We start from the raw sequence: 24,614 nt of genomic DNA on the forward strand, positions 1-24,614 counted from the left end.
TATTTATTTTTTTTATTACTACTGTTTGGTTATGGAGATTTATAGAAAGTAAGCAACTAATCAAATTCTAGTTCCCACTTTTCACAGGCTGGTCACAGTGAAAGCAGCAACTTGACTTGTGTTGTTGGGCTCTCATTTTGACCCTCATTGCTCTGATAAAGTCCTTAGATGCCCCTAGGTGGGGATTAAATGATCAGGATTTGAATTATTTGGTGTGGGCATTGGATTCTCAGGAATGACTTGCTTATAGTGATACGGATTACTTCATAGTGGGAAGGGGGGAGTCTTAAGTGCAGCATATAAACACAGGAGAGATCTGTGCGACAGTCTTCATTTTGGATGAAGCTGTAGAATGCTCAGCATTAATGAGTACACACCAACAGATTTGTCAGAAAACATTAAGTTTCCTTTCAGATTTAAAGGAAACCTGTCAAACTAGTACCTTAAGCAGTGCCTGTGCTGCATTCCATGAAGGTGCATGTTACCAGTCCTTAGACCCCAAAAATACCTTTATAAAATCTCCCGCCCTCTTTATAAATTGTCCGGTCCGATGGGCTTCCTAATCTGCGCCTCCTGTCCCCCTCCTCCTTTGCTGATTGACGTGGATGACGCCTCAGACGCCATCCACGTAGGCGAGCAAATTCTCCATAACCTCTTCTCATTTTGTGATGTCAGCAATGGTACTACATTGAAGAGAAATGTCACAAGACTTGAGAGAAACTAATTTCTTTACACAAGAATGGAGAAGGCTACGAAAAGGCCAGAAAAGCTTTATTTATCATTCAAAATACTGTAGCAAAAGTTATGCAAAAATGTAATAAAGATGGAACTGCAGACTTCTAACAAAGATGTCAAAGCTGACCACAGAAGATAACTCCTAAACAAGAAAAAGCTAGAACAGGTGAGGGCTTCCCATTACACAATACATTGTGTATATTTTAGAGGACTCTCCTAAAAGCCATGGACAAAAAAAGCCTACAATTTGCCAGGACTGGAAACTACTAAGACTATGGAATAAGACCAAGATAAATATTTTTGAAATTGATGGCTTCAAAACTGTATGGCGTTGCAAAGGGGTGGAGTACAATGAATTTTCATATTGCCTACAGTGAAACATGGTGGAGATAGTTTCTTTATATGAAGCTAAATAAGAACTTCTGGTCTTGGGGAACTTCATTTCATTGATGGTATCATGAATTCACAGATGTTCTGCTCCATATTGAAAGAGAAGATGCTACCATCACTCTGTGCCCTTTATAATCATGCACTTTTCCAACATGTCAAAACACACAGGTGACTGCTGCATCTCTGAAGAACAGGGTGAAAGTGATTGTATCAAAGTATGTCTACTGAGCTGAACCCAACTGAACACCTATGGGGAATGCTGAAGAGACAAATTGAGCATCATCGCTCTCCATCCAGCATCCAGGCTCTAAAAAAAAAACAAACCGAAAAAAATGTTCCTAAGGAATGGAAAAAAAAAATAGATGTTGCAATGTCACCAACGTGTTAATTTCATGCCTAGAAGATTTGGTGCTGTAAACGCAGAGGTCATACTAAATACTATATTAGAGCTAGTAGTTTTGATGTGGGGTGTATTTATATTTGCATCAACTAATTTGAATAAAACTGAAGACTTTGTAATGAGTTATATTATTAATCTTTCATGTTATGGGTTAAAATATGTTCTATAAAATATCTGTAAAATATCTTGTCAAAATTTTGGAAATTGTTCTGTGCGAAGTGAGATATTGATTAAAAAAATTTCAAAGGGGGTGTACTCAGTTATGCTCAGCACTGTATAAGAAGCGGTGTTATTGGGTTAATTACAGTATCTGCCATCAATACCTTTTTACGTAACTCCATTTTAATTGCTATTTTCAAAGGAATGACGTCTTTAATGTTTTCTCCCCTTACTGTATAAAATCAGTAGGATGAAAACTGGAGAAGTTTTATTTCATATATATACTTTGTTATAGTTTGTGCCGACAACTCTGAAGTGAAAGAATTGTGTGCTATAGGAACTTGGCTGACTCCGTTTCTGCAAGCGGTCTACCTCTTTGTGCAATATATCATTATGGTGAATCTTCTCATAGCATTTTTTAAGTAAGTACTTTGTGATAGTTTTAAATGTTCCATATTGTGAGTATATGAATGCATATAGTGTCCATGTACGTGAAACCTTTCCTTCCTGTACAAATTGTATTACCTAGGGAGTACAAGTAAACGAATCCAAGTTTCAGTAGGTACCACAGACTTTACAAAAAGAGTTCACAGATTTCACATATGCAAACCATTCACGAGAGCATCGCTGTGCTTGGGTACTCTTGGTGCTCAGCCCTGTGTGAGCCGCTTGCAGTGCTTGAACGGCTCACACTGGGGGTAACAGCAGCCTGATTGGATGTAGTGTGCACCCAAACAAAAGAAGTGTAAAAACCTCGCTCACGGAAGTGATCGGTTTATGGGTGGCTGCATGTTGGAGACCCAAATTGACCAATCCGTGACTTCCATTGGGGTTCAGGTCAAGTCTGGGTCCCAAAGTGATCTTTATCTAAAGTCCGGCTGAACCCGCAGAACCAAACTTCCATGGGTTCGCCCATCTCTACTAGGGAGTTCTGCTACCGGTTGTCTTGTTTAAACTGTTTGTTCAAGTTTGTGACTAACGTCTGCATTCACTCTGTAACTTTTGAATTCTCACGGCGCGTGAGTTGCGTGCTGTCAGGATTCTCCAAGGCCATAAACAAGAGCGGGTCGCAATGTCACTACAAGTATGTGGCATGTCACAGAATAAAAGGCAGCCTTCCTGACTAACACCTGATCACCATACCAAAGGACTTCAGGCCACATTTTGACTAGCTGTGCTCGGTCTGTCAGTTCACTTACATTGAGCACGGCTGCGCAAGTCAAGTTTGCATGTGGCCAGGAGTATGCATATCGCATGCTTGTAGTCACATGACTGCCCACTCTCGCTCCTTACACCAGATTATCCTGACAGCGCACTGTGAGGAGTCAAAAGTCTGACGTCATAGTGGAAAACACCTCTAAATAATCATTTGGTTTTGGAATTCAAAAGTTGATTGTTTCTACATGTGGGGCTGTGGCAGCCATTTTTACAAGTGTGGTTCAGTGGTTGTGGCTTCTCACAACCCGACAGTGTGAGCCTTATTGCATTTATATCTCCTGGTTTAACCAGGGTAAAGGCCCCGTTACACAAGATCACTGATGAGATCGTTGCTGAGTCACAGTTTCTGTGACATAGCAATGATCTCGCCAGCGATCTCGTTATGTTTAACACCAGCGATCAGGCCCCTGCTGCGAGATCGCTAGTCGTTGCAGAGTGGTCCGGACCATTTTCTTCAAAGGTGATGTCCTGCTGGGCAGGACATATCACTGTGTTTGACGGTGTGTGACAGGGTCCCAATGACCGCCAAGATCGTTATACAGGTCGCTACTGTGACCTGTATCGTTACTGTGTCGTTGGTAAGGCCTGACTGTGTGATATCTCACCAGTGACCTCCCAGCGACTTACCAGCGATCCTTATCAGGGTGTATCGTTGTCGGGATCGCTGGTAAGTCATTGTGTGTGACTGGGCCTTAAAGGCCACGTCTCACTAAGCGACATCGCTGCTGAGTCACGGTTTTTGTGACGCAACAGCCATCTTGCTAGCGATGTCGCTGTGTGTGACATCCAGCAATGACCTGGCCCCTGCTGTGAAGTCGCCGGTTGTTGCTGAATGTCCTGGACCATTTTTTGGTTGTTGCTCTCCCGCTGTGAAGCACACATCGCTGTGTTTGACAGCGAGAGAACAACGATCTGAATGTGCAGGGAGCAGTCTTCTGCGGACGCTGGTAACCAAGGTACACTTTGGGTAACCAAGCAAAGGCTTTGCTTGGTTATCCGATATTTATCTTGGTTACCAGCGTCCGCAGCTTCTAGAAGCCGGCTCCCTGCACACGTAGCCAAGGTACTCATCGGGTAACAGCAAAGCGTTTTGCTTAGTAACCCGATATGTACCATGGTTACGAAGCACAGCGTTGTTACACAGGTGGCTGGTGGCTGATCTCTGATCGCTGTGGAGATCTGCCTGTTTGACAGCTCACCAGCGACCATGTAGCGACGCTCCAGCGATCCCTGCCAGGTCAGATCGCTGGTGGGATCGCTGGAGCGTCGTTAAGTGTGACGGTACCTTTAGGCTCTATTGCGTTGTTTTTCTTTTTAGTGTAATTGGTTCAAAATTTCTGATAAGCCACAAACTGAAAAGTGGAAAGCAAACAACCTTTTGATTTGGGAAAGAGAATGTTCTGAGTACTCTAACCTATGCTCAGATTATTGCAGAGCAGGAGGGCGGCAGAGTTGTGACCATTACCTATTAATCTATGGTGGCTTGTTAATTCTGCCTCCAGGTGTAGAATCTATACCTTTCATTACAATCTTGCCGGTGATTTTAGAGGACTACAGAAACCTGATCCCAGATATCACCATTTTTTATACATTTAACATGTAATTATGTTCTAATGACGTATACTCTTTGCTTTTTCCAGGTATTAACATGTTCTCCTTTTCTGTTTGTTTTTTTTTTTTTCCCCCTCAATCTTTCCATAGCAATGTGTACATCCAAGTGAAGGCGATTTCAAATATAGTATGGAAGTACCAACGCTATCATTTCATTATGGCATATCATGAGAAACCTTTCTTGCCACCTCCATTGATTATATTCAGCCATTTGTCTTCCCTTTTTTGCTTTGTTTGCAAAAGGAGAAAGACAGACAAGAATTCACATGGACCAAGTAAGTATTTGGATATAATTTAATCATACTTTTCTTCAATAGTTACTGTAGCCAGATACATCTAAGGGGCCCCATACACCCCAGATAATTGTTGACAGAACCTTTGTTCACTTGACAGCTATCTCTATCAACTCCTCCAGGCACAGGGGCACTTGGTATGTAGAGCGCTGCTTTGTTCTCGAATGGAGCTACTGCCGGTCTACCCTGGTGGTGCCTTCTCACTAAGGGCAAATGGATCAGCTGTCTGAAATTGTTGGAGAGCTGGCAAGGTCCCATACACATTAGATATTCAGCCACGTATGCTATCAGAGGGTTTAGCAAGACAAAACAATCACTGATCTTTGGGAGACCAGCCAGAAAAAACTTCAGTCAGCCAGCGAAGGCGCTCAACACAGTGAAATCCTAGGTGCATCCACAGACCTTTTTGATTTGCATCAGAGGGTTCGGCTGTTGTACATCTAATGTGTTTGGGGGCCTTAATCTATTTCAGGAGATCAAAAATGGCCCGTAGTGATAGGTGACTGTGGCCGTCACGGCTTGTTACTCAATCGAGCCTCGAGCATCTGAGTTTGAAAATGTTCGCGTTTACCATTGACTTAAAATACCGTATTTTTTTTGGATTAAAAGATGCACTTTTCCTCTCAAAATTTTGGGACGAAAGTGAGGGTTATGTCTTATAATCTGAATGTAGTTTACTGGGGTGGTGGAGAGGGGTCGCAAGAGGCCGGGGGAATGCTGAGGCGCTGTGCTGGGGCTGCTGTGGGGGCTGCGGACTTCAAATAATGCCGCCCGGAGTCTGTGCGTGCGCAGATGGAGCTCTCGGCTCAAACTCTCATCTGCGTAGTTAGCGCCTCCGCCACTTTAATCTTCCTCCAGCGGACTTCAGGAAGATGGCTCCCGTAGGTGGTGCTTGCGCAGATGAGATCTTGGCTTGCCATTGAGCCTAGTGCTCAATCTGCGTGGACTCCGGGTGCCATTTCTTTCAAGCCCTCACCGCGTGCAGCCGCCACAGCATCTGCCCGTGCACTGCAGCCTGAGCATCCGCCACTGCACCAGCACAACCTACAGTTTCTGGGACACCCACTGCCCCTGCCTCCTGTGACTCCTCCACCACCGCTACTGCCCCCACGGGTTTACATCACCAGATTATAAGATGCCCCCCTCAACATTTTTTGCTCTAAATTTGGGGTGCGTCTTATAAAACACAAAATACAGTGTACTCGGTACTCAAGTAGGATCGGTGAAACCCGATGCTCAATTGAGTAGCTAGAGGTATTTTAGGGTCAGCATGCTGCTTGTGACGAATAGCCACCAACAACGTGCTGTAGGGCCATCTCCACACATCCTAGTGGGGGAGTGGGATTGTATTTTCTTTATAATTCTTTTATCTCGTTTGAAAGTTAAATGGGTTGTCCATCTTCAGAAACATATTGTCCTTACATTAAGATCGTGATTCACAAATGTATTTATTTTTCCTTTTCTGTGTATGTTGCTGCTTTGGTAAAATTACTGATCGCTTTTAGTAGCCCTTCTTTATTCCTACACAAGTCTTTATTTATTGTTTAGAATTATTTCTGACGGAGGAAGACCAGAAGAAACTTCACGATTTTGAGGAGCTATGCGTAGAAATTTATTTCAATGAAAAAGATGATAAATTTCATTTGGGAAGTGATGAGAGAATTCGTGTTACATCTGACAGGTGCACATAATTTAAGCTGATTTGTTTACACTGTTTTTAACCTTGTGTTTTTAGAGATCTTGATTTAGACATTTTCAAGATGCTGGATCCTTAATCTGTTCTAGTTGGACTGAGAAATAAATTATCCCAATAAACCATTTCACCAGATATCTGCTGCTCTGCACGTTAGAAAAAAAATGTATATAATGTATTGCACAATGTTATTTACTCCTTGTTTATTAAAAAATGGGACTATGGTCAGCTTTAACCCTTTAGCCACCTCCTCCTTACATGTACGGTGCAGTCGGTAGCAGGTGTGTGGAGCAGGTTTACTGAATGATTTTGTCCTATACATGGCAGGTAATGTCTCTATGGAGCAGCCAGGAACTGCCTGTAATGATCGCAGATTGTGAGCGGAACCAGTCACATGGGTTAACATATAAAATGCTGCTGTCAATGTCTGACAGCACATTAACAGCGCTTCGGCGTGGACGTGCATGTTTTTATGCTCCTATCGGCGCACTCCTCATGTGATCGAAGGGCACCAAAGGGTTGTTATGACAGACTGGGTATGTCGAAGACATCCATGCTTGTCGTTACGGATCTCCCTTGAATCCCCGCAAAAAAAAAGCCCTCCCTATATTTCCATGTTCCGAAAATGGAAAAAAAAAGTCCTGGAGAATGGCGTCCCTTTTTTTTTTTTATTTTTTTTTTTTTTATTTTTCTTTGTTTTTCAAAAGCTCTGATTTTTTTTTTTGTCTTTTATTTTAATGAAAAAAAATCTAGATATGTTGGTATCGCTGGAATTGTACTGATGAGGAAAATCGTATTATAGGGTCATTTTTATGACACAATGTACTGCATTAAAATAATACCCAAAATACTGTGCAGATTAGGTTTAATTTTTCACAATTTCACTGTACTTGGAATTCCTTGTTTTTTTTTTTTTCCTGTTTTCAGTACAGTGTGTGGTAAAATGAATGGTATCATTCAAAAGTACTACTCGTTCCACACAAACAAACCCTCATAAGTCTGTGTGGACGGAAAGATTAAAAAAGCTGTAGCTCATGGAAGCAGCCTATTACACGCCCATACTATTCAACCAGGGGGACTGCCCCGTACTTATGTGCACCATACAGGGACGGAAACTCCGTTATGCAAAGCCAAACATGAAGGGGCCTGGCTGCACCCTGTATAAGATGTTATGTGACAAAAATTATATATGAGGTATTAGTCAGTATTATGGCCAAAATAACGGTAGCCTACAACCCACGTCACGCTTCCTCATGTCTGTAGGTCCCTACACTGATATAAAAAAGCAACAAAAAGAGGATTAAATATACTGCATAAATTCAGCAAATACTTACAGCAGAAAAAGTGGTGAACAGCCCAGGCCAAAAATGTTAGGCCTTGCATAATGGAGTTTCCGTCCCTGTATGGTGCTCATAAGTACAGGGCAGCCCACCTGGTCGAATAGTATGGGCATTTAATAGGCTGCTAACCAGATACTGTGCACATGCAGGTGTGAATGGTGCCCTATGCAAGCCACTAGTGTGCAATTTTATCATCCAGCAATCGCCTCCTCCATCGATTGGACTTTTTTCTTCTTTCTTCGTTTGCGCTATATATTTAAGTTGATGCTTATACCAACTCTCAACAGTTGAACAGAATTGGCATGTCCTGGAAATATACCACCAATATCTGTTAGACAACCGCTTTAAATCATAAACGTTTGTGAACAATTGTAGTATTCATGTATTAGCTGATAATGCATGCTTATTAACATGTAGAGATTTCCAGAATTTTTTACCAATCTTTTGAGTTTGGTATGATGCCTTTAACCCCCTTCATGACCGGCCGATTTTTCACTTTCCGTTTTTTTTTGTTCCCCATTTTTCCGAGAGACGTAACTTTTTTTTATTTTTCAGTAAATATGGTCATGTAAGGGCTCATTTTTTGCGGAACGAGCTGTACTTTTCAATTAAACCATGAGTGTTACCATATAATGTGTTGGAAAATAGCACAAAAAAATTCCAAATGCGTAAAAATTGCAAAAAAAAGTGCGATGGCACTATTGTTTTTAAAGCTATTTTATTCACTGTGTTCACTATATGGTAAAACTGATATGTGGGTGTGATGCCCGAGGTCAGTGCGAGTTCGTAGACACCAAACATAAATAGGGGTTACCTTTTTATATAAGGGGTTAAAAAAAAAAAATCAGATGTTTGTCCGAAAAAAGTGGCGCACGTTTTAAGCCATATTCCATGACCCGTAGCGTTCTCATTTTTCGGGATCTATGGCTCAGTGACGGCTTATTTACGCTATTTACTGATCAGATTATTGATTTCATATTTTGATCAGACATTTCTGAACGCAGCAATACCAAATGTGTGTGTGTGTGTATTTTTTTAACCCTTTAATTTTCAATGGGGTGAAAGGGGGGTGATTTGAACTTTTTAGGTTTTTTGTTTTTTTTTTAAACTTTTTTTTTTTTTTTTTTTTTTTACTTTTATTTTCTTTATCGTTCCTATGGGAGACCCAGACCATGGGTGTATAGCTACTGCCTCCGGAGGACACACAAAGTTACTACACTCAAAACGTGTAGCTCCTCCCTCCTAGCATATACACCCCCTGCTAGCCAGACCTAGCCAGTTTCATGCTTTGTGTCAGGAGGATCACACACACACATGCATCCTTTTTTGATTTTTCATTTTTTCTACAGATTTGGAAGAAAAGCGGGTCCACTGGACCCCCGGCATGTCCCTTCACACCCCCCTGGCGGCGGTGCTGTTAAGGTTGATTCAGGGCAAGAGCCCTTCATGCCGCGCTCCTTCACCATCCCTTAGGGGCTCTGGCTTGAAGTTAGAGCCAACACGGTTCTCACTGCCTTGCAGGAGACCGGCCTCCATCCGCAGCCCTTTGGCAGGACCCTGCTGGACGGAGCACTGGACCCCCACCCCACCAGGGACTGGACCCTGCGTCTCAAAGCTAAGTATAGAGACGTTATTCAGAGGGTCCTTCTGCAATGTGGGGCACTTTATTGGGGGGACAGTGATTGACTTTGATAATGCTGCTTTTACTGTGTTTCCGGCCGGTTCCACGGTTTTTACTGTGTACCGCGCCGATGATGCCTGATTTTCGGCCGCATGCATAACTCTAGGCCCCGGCTTCAGCCGCGGCCTAGTTTTCGTTTCGTTCCTCTGCATGTCAGTCATGCAGGGGGACGCTGCAGCGCCGCCCAACCGCCGCTCTGCACAGGGGAGGACACTCCTTGTTGGGAGAGGATTCCCTCCCCTGTACATCTTCTTAGCCCTCCGATTCCCGCTCCTGGGTTAACCCCCGCCCTCCCCCCTCACTCTAGCGCCATTTTCTCAGCGTTCTTAGTACGCTGATCGGCGCTGGCTGCTCTGCAGTGCAGAGGGAGTGGATATCTGGCTGGGGGTCCAGGCTTGGAACCTGGGGGGGCACTCACAATAGCGGCCTGATAAGTCACAACCTCTGGTTGTGCACTTTTTATACACTATCAGGGCATTCTGAAGGAGTTAATTCTTTATTATAGAACCTCCTCCTCAGCAGCATGTCTCACTAGGAGCAAAGCTCCAAGGCTGTACACTACATGCTCTGCATGTAAGCTTATATTGCCTGAACCGGCCCATACTGTAATGGTTCTTATGTGGTGGTGCCTCAGCCTGGAGTCGCCCCAGGCTGAACCCCACCTCTGCAGCAGGTCTCACAGAGCGAGGCTGCAGGCTGTTTTTATTATCCACTGCTGGTGGGCTCGTACGGCGAGCTCATAACCACTGTGGCCCCTCAGCTTGGAGGCTCATTCATGGTCCCTCCAGCTGCTCCGGGTTCGGTGGCTGACCCCTGGGGGAATCTTTTTTCCAGGGGTCGGCTGTCCCGGCATCTGCTGAGCATGCAGCCCCCTTCTCAGGGCGTTTTCTGCTTGCTCAGCAAAGCTCACAGACCCCGTCCTCCTGACAGGGAGACGCAGGGTCCCCTGTCCTCCCCGTCCCGCAGCTCCGATACGAGCTGACTCACTGGACGAGGAGGATGTCTCTATCAGGGGCTCGGACGCTGCTTTAGGTACTTTGATCCGTCCGTAGGTGATGCGGATGCGAATGATTGGATTGCGTCCATTATACTTGTATTGGACCTCCATCCGCCTGTATCAGGGGAGTATTCCCCGCTGGCAAAAGGCATCAGTATACCTTTAAGGAGTGTGTTCCTTAACCACTCCAGTTTTCAGGCCGCTGCGTCCAAGCCCGCAGCCTGTCCTGCAGATCCCACAGCGGGGTTCTGCTGCCTGTCTCCCCCTTCCATCAGAGGTGGTCAAGGAGTGTACTCATTCGCCAAGGGTGGCCACTCCGGTGTCTAGACTTTCAGCCCGGATAGTTGTATCAGTGGCTGACGGCACCTCTATAAGGATCCCAAGGTACATTAATTTTGTACTGTACCTCAATCCGCCGGAGTTACCTTATCTAGGTGAACACAACGTGTGTTCCTTAAACCACTCCAGTTTTCAGGCCCCTGTGACCAGCCCAGGGTCCGCTCTGACAGTCGCTTCCCATGAAGCGTGATTCTGAGGACTGTGTTTCCCCTGTCCACCAATGGTGGTCAAGAGGTGGGCTCATTCACCTCAGGTGGCTCAGCCCGGACCGTTATGTCAGTGGCTGATGGCTCCTCAGAGGAGATGCATTCCCTCACAGGGACTCTATGCCCAAGACGGTTGCCTGAACTTCCAGACTTCAGTCTTTTCATCCTCTGCCAAGTCTGCCATGCTGGACACCGCACGGCGGTGGTCTTGGCTACTTTCCTCGCTATCCGCAGGCTCGTGTGGCTTCGGAAATGGAAGGCAGAGGCCTCTATAGAGGGTCCTTACTGGGCTCCCCTTTGGTGGGACCAGTCTCTTCGGAACCAACTAGATGAAATTTAGGAAGCTCTCGGCGAGGAGAGTTCTTCCTTGCCACAAACCTAAACCAGGGAACCTGTCCAGGGCAGGAATCAGCTGAGGTTTCGGTGGTTTCCGTTCCTCCATCTGATCGTCCTCTAGCTCGGCCTAGGTTCATAGAACCAATTGGCTTGAAGCTGCGTCTTTAGAAGACCGCTGGAGATGCTGCCACTTAGTCAGCTTCCTCCGAGCTATCTAGCCGCCAACCTCCTCCTGGTCGGTGGCAGGCTCTCTCCACTTGGCAACGTATGGTTCTAACACGTCTCCGTTCAGTGGGGGCGGGATTATATCTCCCATGGCTACAGGATGGAATTCTGTCCACCCGCCAAACAGATTTTTTCTGTCACCTCCTCCCGGCTCCAAGGCTTCTCACAGGCCGTGCATTTCTTGCAGGCCAATGGAGTAATTGTACCGGTTCCCGACTGGGAACGGTTCTGAGATTTTTGTTTAAATCTATTTCCAGTCCCCGAACAGGGCGGTGCCTTCCGGCCTGGATCTTTAGCTTTTCAAGCATGGTCAGGTGTGGCGTTTTCACATGGAGTCTCAGTCTTGTTCCGTGTGTTTTTTTCACCGGACCAATCAAGAACCCAAGGAGATTCCCTAGCAGCCATCGGCATCAGAGATGCCTTTCTGCAGGGGTCAATCGCAGGTTCACACCAGCGTTGACTACGTTTTGCCATCAGAGTGGTCCAATTCGTGGCTCTTCCCTTGCGGTTAGCCACAGCCCATCGAGTATTCTCATGGGGCTGCTGTGATTAGGGTCCTGCACCCCTAAGGATTGGCAGTGATCGTTTGCCCTGGACGGCCTTCTTCTCAGGGCTTCATCCAGTGCAGACTCTTAGCAGAGTACTTCGCTTACTCTCGCCACTCTAACCTATTCGGGTGGCTTGTCATTCTGTTCAAGTCCACTCTGACTTCGAACCAGAGGTTCTCAGGGACGCAATTTGAGACTCTGTCGGCTCTTGTGAAGCCGCTCTTAGTCGATCAGTAGTCCCTCCGCTGGCGGTCGACGTCGTTCTATCAGACACCAAATACAGGTGCTGGTCAGACGGTGGCGTCAATGGAAGCGATTCCTTGCCCGCCTGCGTCCTCTGAGACTGGATGTTTTCCGCTGTACACGCGAACTCCCTCCTTCCACGGTGTGGTGGCTTTGCCACTGACCGGGGGCTTGTTTGCAGTGGTGGTTTCGGCCACTCTGTCTCAGGGACGCTCCTTCCTGGCCCCGTCCCGGGTGATCCTCACCAGGGTGCTGGTCTTTCCGCCTTGGGAGCAGTATATCTCCACCGCGGAGCGCAGGGCGCTTGGACTCTGTCCGAATCAGCCCTCTAGATCAATGGGCTGGAAATCAGAGCTGTATTCTAGCTCTCTAAGCCTTCACCATCTGTTGGCGGCTAGGCACATTCGAGTTCAGTCGGATAACGTGACAGCGTTTTCCTACGTCAACTTCCAGGGCGGGACACTCAGCCGCCTGGCAATCTTGGCGCCTCAACATTATTCAGTGGACAAGGGACTCCTAGTCCACCGTATCCGCAGCCCACATCCTAGATGTCAAAACTGCGAGGCAGACTATTTCAGCTGTCCAACCGTGGTCCACAATCCTCAGGTTTTGCAGTAGACACACTGGTTCATGTTTGATCCAGCTTCGCCTCTACCTCTTGCCCAGAGGCCTGCGCAAGATCAGTAAAAAAAAAAAAAAAAAGGGGACGTCGGGTCATTCTCTTACTCCAGACTGCCCCAGGCAGGCTTGGTATCCTGACCTGCTCCTTCTGTCCGTTGGGTTGCCATGGCATCTTCCGGACCGTCCAGACCTTTTCTCAAAGGTCCGTTTTTTTTTTTCCGTCAGAATTCTGCATTCTCAGATTGACGGCGTAGCTATTGAGTCCTGGATCTTAGCGACTTCTGGTATCCTTCCTGAAGTCATCTCCGCTATGACTCGAGCTCCAAGGTGTCCTTGGACCTTTTTAGCCTTGCCGACCCTCCAGTCCCTTCCACAGTCCGGTCTACAGCTAGGACTATCCCTCAATAACGGACAGGTCTCGGCTCTGTCAGTATGTGCCAGCGGCGTATCGTCCGGCTGGCTCCGGTGCGCTCCTTTAAGGGCGCGTCTCACATCATTCCGCCTTTCCGGCGGCCTATGGAACCCTGGGACCTTCATCCGGTCCTCCCGGTTCCCGGAAACCCCCCTTTGCGCCTCTTAGGGAGGTTTCTTTGTTTCATCTTTCACAGAAAGTAGTCTTTCTAGTGGCTATAATTTCCCGCCAGGGAGTTCTGGCTGCACTCTCTGAGTCACCCCCTTCTTTGGTCTTTTGCATCAAGACAAGGTGGTCTCCGTCCGACTCCGGACTTTTTTCCCTAAGGTGGTTACTGCTTCCACCTTATCCGGGGCAATTTTCCTGCCTTCCTTTTGTCCGGCTCCTGTTCATCGCTTTGAGGAAGCGTTGCATCTCCTGGATCTGGTGCGGGCGCCCCGGATCTATGTGTCTCGCACCGCCGTTATTAGGCGGTGCACCTCTCTCTCTGGTACTGACTGCTAGTCAACGTAGCGGTCTCGGTATCTAAGCCGACCCTGGTTCGTTGGCTTAGGTCGGCCATTTCCGAGGCCTACAAGTGTACTCAAGTGCCTTCCCCGCCGGGGATCAGAGCACATTTGATCAGACCGGTCCGTGCCTTTTGGGCTTTCAGGCACCAGGCTACGGCTCAGTAGGTCTGTCAGACTGCAGCTCGAATTAGTCTGCGTACTTTTTCGAAGCTCTATCCAAGGCATGCTCTTGCTTTGGCAGACGCGGGCTTGGGCTGACTCCTCTTTCAGGCGTCTGTCGCCCATTTGTGAAGTTGGGTTTTCCTGCTTCTCAGTTGTCTGTTTATTCCCACCCATGGACTGCTTTAGGACGTCCCATGGTCTGGGTCTCCCATAGGAACGATAAAGAAAAAGAGAATTTTGTTACTTACCGTAAATTCTTTTTCTTATAGTTCCGTCATGGGAGACCCAGCACCCTCCCTATTGCCTGTTGGCAGGTTTCTTGTTCCGTGTGTCTTCACCGGCTGTTATTGTTGTAGACAGAGATCCCGGTTCTTCCGGATTTTCCTCTGTCTCTTCTTGTGGGTGGATGTCCTCCTTCAGCTTTTGCACTAAACTGGCTAGGTCTGGCTAGCAGGGGGTGTATATGCTAGGAGGGAGGAGCTACAGGTTTTGAGTGTAGTAACTTTGTGTGTCCTCCGGAGGCAGTAGCTATACACCCATGGTCTGGGTCTCCCATGACGGAACTATAAGAAAAAGAATTTACGGTAAGTAACAAAATTCTCTTTTTACTAGTCCCCCTAGGGGGCTATATGGATCAGCAATCTGATCGCTCTGCCATATCTGCTGATCACAGCTGTAAGCAGCAGATATGCTCATTTTCTGCTTCACCCAGCTCTGGGCCGGGCAAAACCGAAAATAAGTCATGTGAGCTACAGGAGTCATCACATGACCCTGTGCTACCATGACGACCACCGGAAGGCATGTGATCACATCACGTGACTTACGGTATTGGCCGGTGAGTAAATGTTTACCGCCGATGTAGTTATAATGGCGCTGTCACATATTGACAGCGCCGTTTAAGGGGTTAAGTGGCACAGAACGATTCTGCTCATGCCTGGCAGGCACATCTCAGCTGTGAAAATCAGCTGAGATGTGCGCCGATCGCGGCAAGCTGCTGGCAGCAGACCGCGGGCAGTAACACTATGACCGCTAGGACGTAATATTACTGCCCGCGGTCGTTAAGGGGCCTTTACACTTTAACAACACCCATTAACAATGTTCTTAAACAGGACTTTCACTGCCGAGAACTCTGGCAGTCCATACTCTTTAAGTGATGTAATATAAATCGGTCAATGCTCATCGTTTCAAACGATTGCCGATCTGTAAAAGTTGGATCGTTCCGCCTGTTGGTCTGTGTAAACAGTCGTCTTCTCCTCAGAGCAATCTTCACATTGGGTGCAAATGTTGAATTACCATCACTTTTTTAGCAGACGCAATTATTCTCACACATTTTTTTACACAGTGAAGTGACTTTTAATGTAATTTTTCCCCTCAAATTTCCAGGGTTGAACAGATGTGTATCCAAATCAAAGAAGTCGGAGATCGCGTTAACTATATAAAGCGTTCTTTACACTCTCTGGACTCACAGATCGGACACTTACAAGACCTGTCTGCCCTTACTGTGGATACCTTGAAAACACTTACTGCACAAAAAGCTTCCGAGGCCAGCAAGGTTCACAATGAAATCCGTGAGTTGAGCATTTCAAAGCACCTGGGACAAAATCTAGTGGATGAAGGCCCTCTCCGCTCCTCCATGAGGAAAAAGCATAGTGTTAATAATTTCTTTGGCTCCTCATTTCCACAAGGAAGTCCCGAGGCCAACAGTAACTATCTATTCAACATTTCTTTAAGAGATGAAAGAAACTCTGTAGGAAAAAAGGTGGGCGATTTCTTTCCACCTCAGAGAGAAAAACTAAATATTCCGGGTGCTGGTCCATCTGGAAGTGCCTTAGTTTCCACCGATGATTGTCCTTCAGAACTGCCAAACCTTGCACAGGCAGCTGTATCGCTCTCTGAAAATCCGAATCCCGGCATCTCCACCAGTAGCATGCCAAGCTGTTCTTCAGCAACTTTTTTTGTAAGCACGCCAAACCAGCCAAGCTTGAAAACACAAATGGAGATGACCTCAAAGTTGGAAATGTCTCTCCAACCAAGATTGTCAAAAGTAGAAAGCACTGTGGAATTTGGCGCGTTTGTTGGTATGTATTATATCTTATCACTTCTTGTCGTGTTTCCTAATTTTAATTAGGCAATTATATGGCTACCAAGTGATAATGAATTGCAGGATAATTTTAATGAAGTTATGTTCCTTTTCCTGAACCATAAAGGATATAGATCTTCAGCAAGATGTGTGTATTAAAATACAATTTACCACATCACAAAGCAGAGACCCTAGTGCTGCTATTATTATGTCTGTAAGGGCTGTAGGGGTGTACATGATCCGGAAAGGTGACAAATGTTTTGACCTTTTAAATCAGCCTTAAAGTGAACCTGTCAGGTGCTCTATGCACTCAGAGCCAGGAGCAGTTCTGGGTGCATATTGCTAATCCCTGCCTTACTATCCCTGTATCTAGTAGTATAGATAGATATCTTTAGAAAAAGTATTTCTAAAGATCCTTTATTATATGCTAATGAGGCCAATAACTAGTCGCAGGGGGACTATTACGGTAGTTCCCTTGACTAGTCTGCCTCCTTGGCATGTAAGCACGCCCATGCTAATGATGTGCAGCGTCAGAGGATGGTTGCTCTCACTTCTGCTGCCACCGAGCCTGACGCTGGATTTTGTCTCAGTGCACATGATCCCTGGACTTCCGGCCATTCGCACTATGAAGCCAGGTGTACGTGGTATGGTGCGCATGACCAGCAGTGTTGTGGACTTTTGATCATGTGCACTGACCCTGAGCCCCATGTTCTGAGGCAGTGCAACGGATACAGGTACGCGTGTCACTGCTAATGATGATGCTGGGCAGTGGGCATTGAATAGCATGTTAGCACGCCCCCTGTGGGCATGCTAACAACGTAATGAGCACAGGGACTAACACCCTTGCGACTTGTCCCTGAGCTCATTAGCATGTCATAAAAGATCTTTAGAAATACTTTTTCTAAAGATTTCTTTATCTATGCTAGTGTATACAGGGACGGTTAGGCAGGGATTAGAAATATGCACGAAGAACTGCTCGTGGTATACATTGTACGGTAGTAAGATAATGCTGGAGCGGGGCTGATGCGCAAGAAGCATGGTAGGTGATACTTTCTTCCATCATAGTAACTGTATTTTCAATGATTGGTCATCATACGTCATTGTATTGAAGTTGCTTTTTAGTAACATGCTCTGAATGTGCGGCCTGTATTTATAATTGTGTTTTAAGGTCACAGAGATACTGCACTTTCACAGAAACCGCATCAAAATCCTGAAAATCAAACTGAAGGAGAAATGAGCCCAACAGCTTTGGTAAGAAATCAGTACATAGCTGAGCATGCTTGTATATAGCTGGTCAGGCGGTGTATCAGTGTAGATAGCAGAGCATGCTTGTGTATGGGTGGTCAGGCTGGTGTATCTGTGTATGGGTGGTTAGGCGGTATATCGGTGTAGATAGTTGAGCATGCTTGTGTATGGGTGGTTAGGCGGTATATCTGTGTACAATTAGAGGAAAAAATCTGTACAAAGGCTTAGTAGTTTGAAAAAATATATATAAATTTTATTAAGTGAAAAATACATATAACATTGCATATTAAAACTTGTAGAGACAGGTGATGAGTACCACTAGATGGCGCCCTCACAGCACACTGGTATCCAGATGGATATAGCAAGACAGCTCAGTGGCCAAAAGGTCACATAAAACAACCAAATGGCATCATAATGAAAGTCCACTGACTGACAGGCATAAACCGTGCTGCAGCCATAACTACTAACATCAATATCCTTGCTTTGTGCAAATATAAATGCAAGCACGGAATACCTGATCACAAAAATCTAGCATACCTAGAGCGTGGTGTGAGAGTCCAGACGGTCTGGACTCTCACACCACGCTCTAGGTATGCTAGATTTTTGTGATCAGGTATTCCGTGCTTGCATTTATATTTGCACAAAGCAAGGATATTGATGTTAGTAGTTATGGCTGCAGCACGGTTTATGCCTGTCAGTCAGTGGACTTTCATTATGATGCCATTTGGTTGTTTTATGTGACCTTTTGGCCACTGAGCTGTCTTGCTATATCCATCTGCATACCAGTGTGCTGTGAGGGCGCCATCTAGTGGTACTCATCACCTGTCTCTACAAGTTTTAATATGCAATGTTATATGTATTTTTCACTTAATAAAATTTATATATATTTTTTCAAACTACTAAGCCTTTGTACAGATTTTTTCCTCTAATTGTTACAATCATTTTCTGTTTATGGCTTTCTCCATATGCTGACTATGGCACGAATGCTATTGTGTATTATGGTATTGGTTGTTGGTATATCGGTGTACGTAGCTGAGCATGCTTGTGTATGCGTGCTTAGGCGGTGTATCTGTCTGCCAGGCAGTCTAATGGGTATGGCCATTTTTAGTGTATAATGTAACAAGGCAATGTGAGTCTGTAATGATAAGTTTTCCTTGTCTTTATAGATGGAATCGTATCCTCCTTGCAGCTTGAAGCAAGTGAAATCGTGTGCAGGATTTACTGAGCTCAGTAAAATCTCCCAATCTTTGAGGCTAGATCAGTGTGAGTCCTGTCTTTAGGATCAATGCTTTATTTTGTGATACACATATTTTGGGAACCTGTCTGCACATTCTTAAATATGGAAGTAGTGCTATGGCTGTGTAGGTGCATGTTCCCCAAATAAAATGATCCCTTTCCTGCAGATATGCCAATAATGAGAGATCCAGTGTACAGTCCTTATACGCTTCAGGCTACCTCTTCTAAGTGCAATCACCGTCCTCTGTGTCCTCCAGCCTGATGGGCTTATGGCTTCTCTACTATCTCATTACTGGCACATCGGACATCCGCAGAAAAGGTATCATGTATATATGGAGTACAAGCACCTACGCATCCATACCACTTCTTCCATGTGTAAAAGCACACGGACAGGTTCCCTTTAAGATTTTCAGTGATCTCGTATTTAATTAACTGTCTGACTCTAGACAAACACAGAAGGAAAATATTGCTGATCACAGTATGAAGGTGAATGGAGTTCGTTTTGATGCTTGGCTGTTTTTCTGTTTGTTTTAGAATGAATGGAAGGTGTAATAAAGACAAAACGAGGACTCCTAAAATGCTGAATAGCCCTTATAATACTATTGTATTTCCTGACCCTGAAAATGCTTTTAACAAAATGTTTCCTTTCTAGTGCATGCAAGTAGCCGACGCGCATCGCTAACCGAAGAGACAAGTGTAGAGGATTCCAAAGAAACCTTCCTGGGGGTTTGTACTCTCTTCTATTGTCGTATGTTCCCATATCTGTCCTGGCTTTGAATGTGTGGGAGTTTTGTTTAACAAGTAAAGGAGGATTTTTGGACGTTGCATTACATAATGTGAATCAAGGGCAGTGTGTTACATGAGCAGTGTGAGAAAAGGTCATGTTTGAGGACAGTAACAGCCTGCCCTGGATTTGTTGAACCTTTATGTTGTCAGCATGCATTTTTAATTTTGGAAGCTTTGCTCAGTTTAACAGCACAAAGTCTGCAGTCTACTGATATGGAGAAACGTTCATGTGAATTAGTACAGTACGTAATAAAATAATTTTGATTATCTCCTCTATAGATGGGATATAGCAAACTTTTACTATCAAAATATACTTACAATTGTACGTCAATCCCAAAATAGATAAAGAATAACCAAAGAAATGTGGACTATCGTACACAATTTAAAACCTTTTTACATTAAAAAAACATAACATTTTATAATAAAGGAAAATGCCACCAGTGTGGCAGTAAACTTGGACCAGAGTACAAAAAAAATTAATAATTATGCACATATACATACTGTATATCCATACAGGCAAATCTACACGCACGCACAATTCCTCAAAGCCCCCCCAGCAATGCTAAAACATCTGTGCTGTTGTAATGACACTATGTATAATATGTGCAAAGGCTTATATCCAAAAGTGCCTATTCATAAAAACACCTGCCCGTGTTAACATTACACTTGGTTATAATAAGTGTTTCTTTGTCGCTCCTTATTGGGAGACCCAGACCATTGGGGTGTATAGCTATGCCTCCGGAGGCCACACAAAGTATTACACTAAAAGTGTAAAGCCCCTCCCCTTCAGCCTATACACCCCCCGTGCTGCCACGGGCTCATCAGTTTTTATGCTTTGTGCGAAGGAGGTCAGACATGCACGCATAGCTCCACAGCTTAGTCAGCAGCAGCTGCTGACTATGTCGGATGGAAGAAAAGAGGGCCCATAACAGGGCCCCCAGCATGCTCCCTTCTCACCCCACTCTTGTCGGCGGTGTTGTTAAGGTTGAGGTATCCATTGCGGGTACGGAGGCTGGAGCCCACATGCTGCTTTCCTTCCCCATCCCTCAATTAGGGCTCTGGGGGAAGTGGGATCCTTTCGGTCTCCAGGCACAGGAGACCGTGCTCCATCCACAGCTCCTGAGGACCATGCTGGATAGGAGCCGAGTATCGTTCAGGGACATGGCCCTGCTACTTTGAGGTACTCTGTGTCCCCGTGGGGACCGCGCACAGCAACACTCCAGTATTGCTGGGTGTGCTAGTGCACCGGGGACAGCAGCGCTGACTGCGTTTGTGCCATTACACACTTCAGCGTCGCTGAGTGTGTTCGTGTAGGGGGACTGCCGCGCTGACCGCCGCTGCCATGGTTATCACTGCGGCGCGGCTGGGACTGTTAGTGCGCCGGGGACTTCCGCGCCGACCGCGCTTATACGGCGGCCGCGCTTATAACTCGAGTCCCCGGCTTTTGCGGCCTAGTCTCGTTTTCTTCCCGCCCCCAGCCCTGCCAATCAGGGGAAGGGCGGGACGCTGTACAGGACGGCAGCACTGAGGGCTGGAGCATGCTTTGCATACTCCACCCCCCTCACTCTGCACAGTGGGGCACCAGTTCCCGCACTTTTCTGGGTCACGCCCACGGCTCCCTCCTCTCCTCAGGACGCCGGCAGCCATTCCTCTCAGCTCTGCTAACGCTGGAGAGGAGAGACAAGCTCAGGGAGACCCAGGCAGGATTTCTGGTGCCCACACAACCGCTTTGCGCAGGCGGTAAGCAGCACCTGTGGTGCTGGCCCCACTAGTGCAGAAGTGTACTTATAGATTATATGATTATAGACTATACTTTACACTGTATGGTGCACTGTTGATTTGTGTCTATATACCCTCCTGTATTGCTCAGAGGAGACAACAGCATGTCGTCCACAAATAGCAAGGGTGCCAAAGCACAGACTTACTATGCTGCCTGTGCAGCATGTACGGCTATACTACCGGCAGGTTCCACTGACCCTCATTTTGTGCAATGCTCGGCCCCTGTGGCACTTTCTCAGCCGGAGCCTCTGCTAAGGGTGGCCCAGGGAGAACCACCTGTTAACACTGTCCAGGTGACAGGGACGGAGTTTGCAGTTTTTACTGAAAGACTTTCTGAGACTATGGCTAAGATATTAGAAGCCTTGCAGTCCAGGCCGGCATCTCAAGCCAGGGACACTGTGGAATCATTGCCCCCTGGTCCCCCTCAGTTGGAACAGCAATGTCCTCCCGGGGTGTCTCATGGATCCCAGGGTGAGGTCTCTGACACGGACCGCAGCCCCAGACCAATTAAGCGAGCTCGCTATGATATCCCCTCGACATCATCACAATGTTCAGGGTCTCAGCGAGAGGACTCTCTGTATGATGAAGCGGAGGTAGCTGATCAGGATTCTGATCCTGAAGCCGCTCTCAACCTTGATACTCCTGATGGGGACGCCATAGTGAATGATCTTATTGCGTCCATCAATGAAATGTTGGATATTTCTCCCTCAGCTCCTCCAGTGGAGGAGTCGGCCTCTCAGCAGGAGAAATTCCGTTTCAGGTTTCCCAAGCGTACAAAGAGTATGTTTCTGGACCACTCTGACTTCAGAGAGGCAGTCCAGAAACACAGAGCTTGTCCAGATAAGCGTTTTTCCAGCATTCACAGCCGTATGGGCACTCCAAGCTATCTCAGCTGGTCAGGCGCAAATTGACGCACTCACACGTACGTCTGCGCCGCAGGTGGCGTCCATAACCTCTCAAACGTCGGCATTTGCGTCCTACGCTATTAATGCTGTCCTTGACTCTGCGAGCCGTACGGCGGTTGCAGCCGACAATTCGGTGGCAATACGCAGGGCCTTGTGGCTGCGGGAATGGAAGGCAGATTCGGCTTCCAAAAAGTGCTTAACTGGATTGCCATTTTCTGGCGACCGTTTGTTTGGTGAGAGATTGGATGAAATCATCAAACAATCCAAGGGAAAGGAAACATCCTTACCCCAGGCCAAACCAAAAACACCCCAACAGAGGAGGGGACAGTCGAGGTTTCGGTCCTTTCGGAGTGCGGGCAGGTCCCAATTCTCCTCGTCCAAAAGGCCGCAGAAGGATCAGAGGAACTCCGACGCATGGCGGTCTAAATCACGCCCTAAAAAGACCGCCGGAGGTGCCGCTACTAAGGCGGCTTCCTCATGACTTACGGCCTCCTCACACCGCATCCTCGGTCGGTGGCAGGCTCTCCCGCTTTTGCGACACCTGGCTGCCACAAGTAAAAGACCGTTGGGTGAGAGACATTTTGTCTCACGGTTACAGGATAGAGTTCAGCTCTCGTCCTCCGACTCGATTCTTCAGAACATCTCCGCCTCCCGAGCGAGCCGAGGCTCTTCTGCAGGCGGTGGGCATTCTGAAGGCAGAAGGAGTGGTTGTCCCGGTTCCTCTTCAGCAACAGGGTCACGGTTTCTACTCCAACCTGTTTGTGGTTCCAAAGAAGGACGGGTCCTTCCGTCCTGTTTTGGACCTAAAACTGCTCAACAAACACGTAAGGACCAGGCGGTTCCGGATGGAATCCCTCCGCTCCGTCATCTCCTCAATGTCCCAAGGAGATTTCCTAGCATCGATCGATATCAAGGATGCTTATCTCCACGTACCAATTGCTCCAGAGCATCAGCGCTTCTTGCGCTTCGCCATAGGAGACGAACACCTTCAGTTCGCGGCACTGCCGTTCGGCCTGGCGACAGCCCCAAGGGTTTTCACCAAGGTCATGGCTACAGTAGTTGCGGTCCTCCACTCTCAGGGTCACTCAGTGATACCTTACTTAGACGATCTGCTGGTCAAGGCACCCTCTCAAGAGGCATGCCAACACAGCCTCAACATTACTCTGGAGATTCTCCAGAGTTTCGGGTGGATCATCAATTTTCCAAAGTCAAATCTGACACCGGTCCAATCGCTGACATATCTTGGCATGGAGTTTCATACTCTTCCAGCGATAGTGAAGCTTCCGCTGGACAAACAGCGTTCACTACAGACAGGGGTGCAATCTCTCCTTCAAGGTCGTTCACACCCCTTGAGGCGCCTCATGCACTTCCTGGGGAAGATGGTGGCAGCAATGGAAGCAGTCCCTTTCGCGCAGTTTCACCTGCGTCCACTTCAATGGGACATTCTACGCAAGTGGGACAGGATGCCGACGTCCCTAGACAGGAACGTCTCCCTCTCTCAGGCAACCAAAGCTTCCCTTCGGTGGTGGCTTCTTCCCACCTCATTATCGAAGGGGAAATCCTTCCTACCCCCATCCTGGGCGGTGGTCACGACGGACGCGAGTCTGTCAGGGTGGGGAGCAGTTTTTCTCCACCACAGGGCTCAGGGTACGTGGACTCAGCAAGAGTCCTCACTTCAGATCAATGTTCTGGAGATCAGGGCAGTGTATCTTGCCCTAAAAGCGTTCCAGCAGTGGCTGGAAGGCAAGCAGATCCGAATTCAGTCGGACAACTCCACAGCGGTGGCTTACATCAACCACCAAGGTGGGACACGCAGTCGGCAAGCCTTCCAGGAAGTCCGGCGGATTCTGCTGTGGGTGGAAGCCACAGCATCCACCATATCCGCAGTTCACATCCCGGGCGTAGAAAACTGGGAAGCAGACTTTCTCAGTCGCCAGGGCATGGACGCAGGGGAATGGTCCCTTCACCCGGACGTGTTTCAGGAGATCTGTTGCCGCTGGGGGATGCCGGACGTCGACCTAATGGCGTCACGGCACAACAACAAGGTCCCAACATTCATGGCTCGATCTCAAGATCACAGAGCTCTGGCGGCAGACGCCTTAGTTCAGGATTGGTCGCAGTTTCGGCTTCCTTATGTGTTTCCTCCTCTGGCACTGTTGCCCAGAGTGTTACGCAAGATCAGGGCCGACTGCCGCCGCGTCATCCTCGTCGCTCCAGACTGGCCGAGGAGGTCGTGGTACCCGGATCTGTGGCATCTCACGGTCGGCCAACCGTGGGCACTGCCAGACCGACCAGATTTGCTGTCTCAAGGGCCGTTTTTCCATCTGAATTCTGCGGCCCTCAACCTGACTGTGTGGCCATTGAGTCCTGGATCCTAGCGTCTTCAGGATTATCTCAAGCGGTCATTGCCACTATGAGACAGGCTAGGAAACCAACGTCCGCCAAGATCTACCACAGGACGTGGA

General features: G+C 47.0%; 1 protein-coding gene across 2 annotated transcripts in view; it reads left to right on the plus strand.

Annotated features, from left to right (window-relative positions):
• The window catches only part of TRPM7 (transient receptor potential cation channel subfamily M member 7), a 227,669-nt gene that overhangs the window by 156,339 nt on the left and 46,716 nt on the right, over positions 1-24,614 (plus strand). For both annotated transcript variants that reach the window (XM_075345830.1, XM_075345831.1), the window contains 7 exons: positions 1,980-2,106; positions 4,604-4,788; positions 6,355-6,487; positions 15,502-16,196; positions 17,367-17,449; positions 18,610-18,706; positions 19,332-19,405. In XM_075345830.1, the coding sequence (XP_075201945.1) occupies positions 1,980-2,106; positions 4,604-4,788; positions 6,355-6,487; positions 15,502-16,196; positions 17,367-17,449; positions 18,610-18,706; positions 19,332-19,405 (1,394 nt within the window). The remainder of the gene's footprint in view (positions 1-1,979; positions 2,107-4,603; positions 4,789-6,354; positions 6,488-15,501; positions 16,197-17,366; positions 17,450-18,609; positions 18,707-19,331; positions 19,406-24,614) is intronic.

This window comes from Anomaloglossus baeobatrachus, chromosome 4 (assembly GCF_048569485.1).
Source record: "Anomaloglossus baeobatrachus isolate aAnoBae1 chromosome 4, aAnoBae1.hap1, whole genome shotgun sequence".
Classification (NCBI taxonomy): domain Eukaryota; kingdom Metazoa; phylum Chordata; class Amphibia; order Anura; family Aromobatidae; genus Anomaloglossus; species Anomaloglossus baeobatrachus.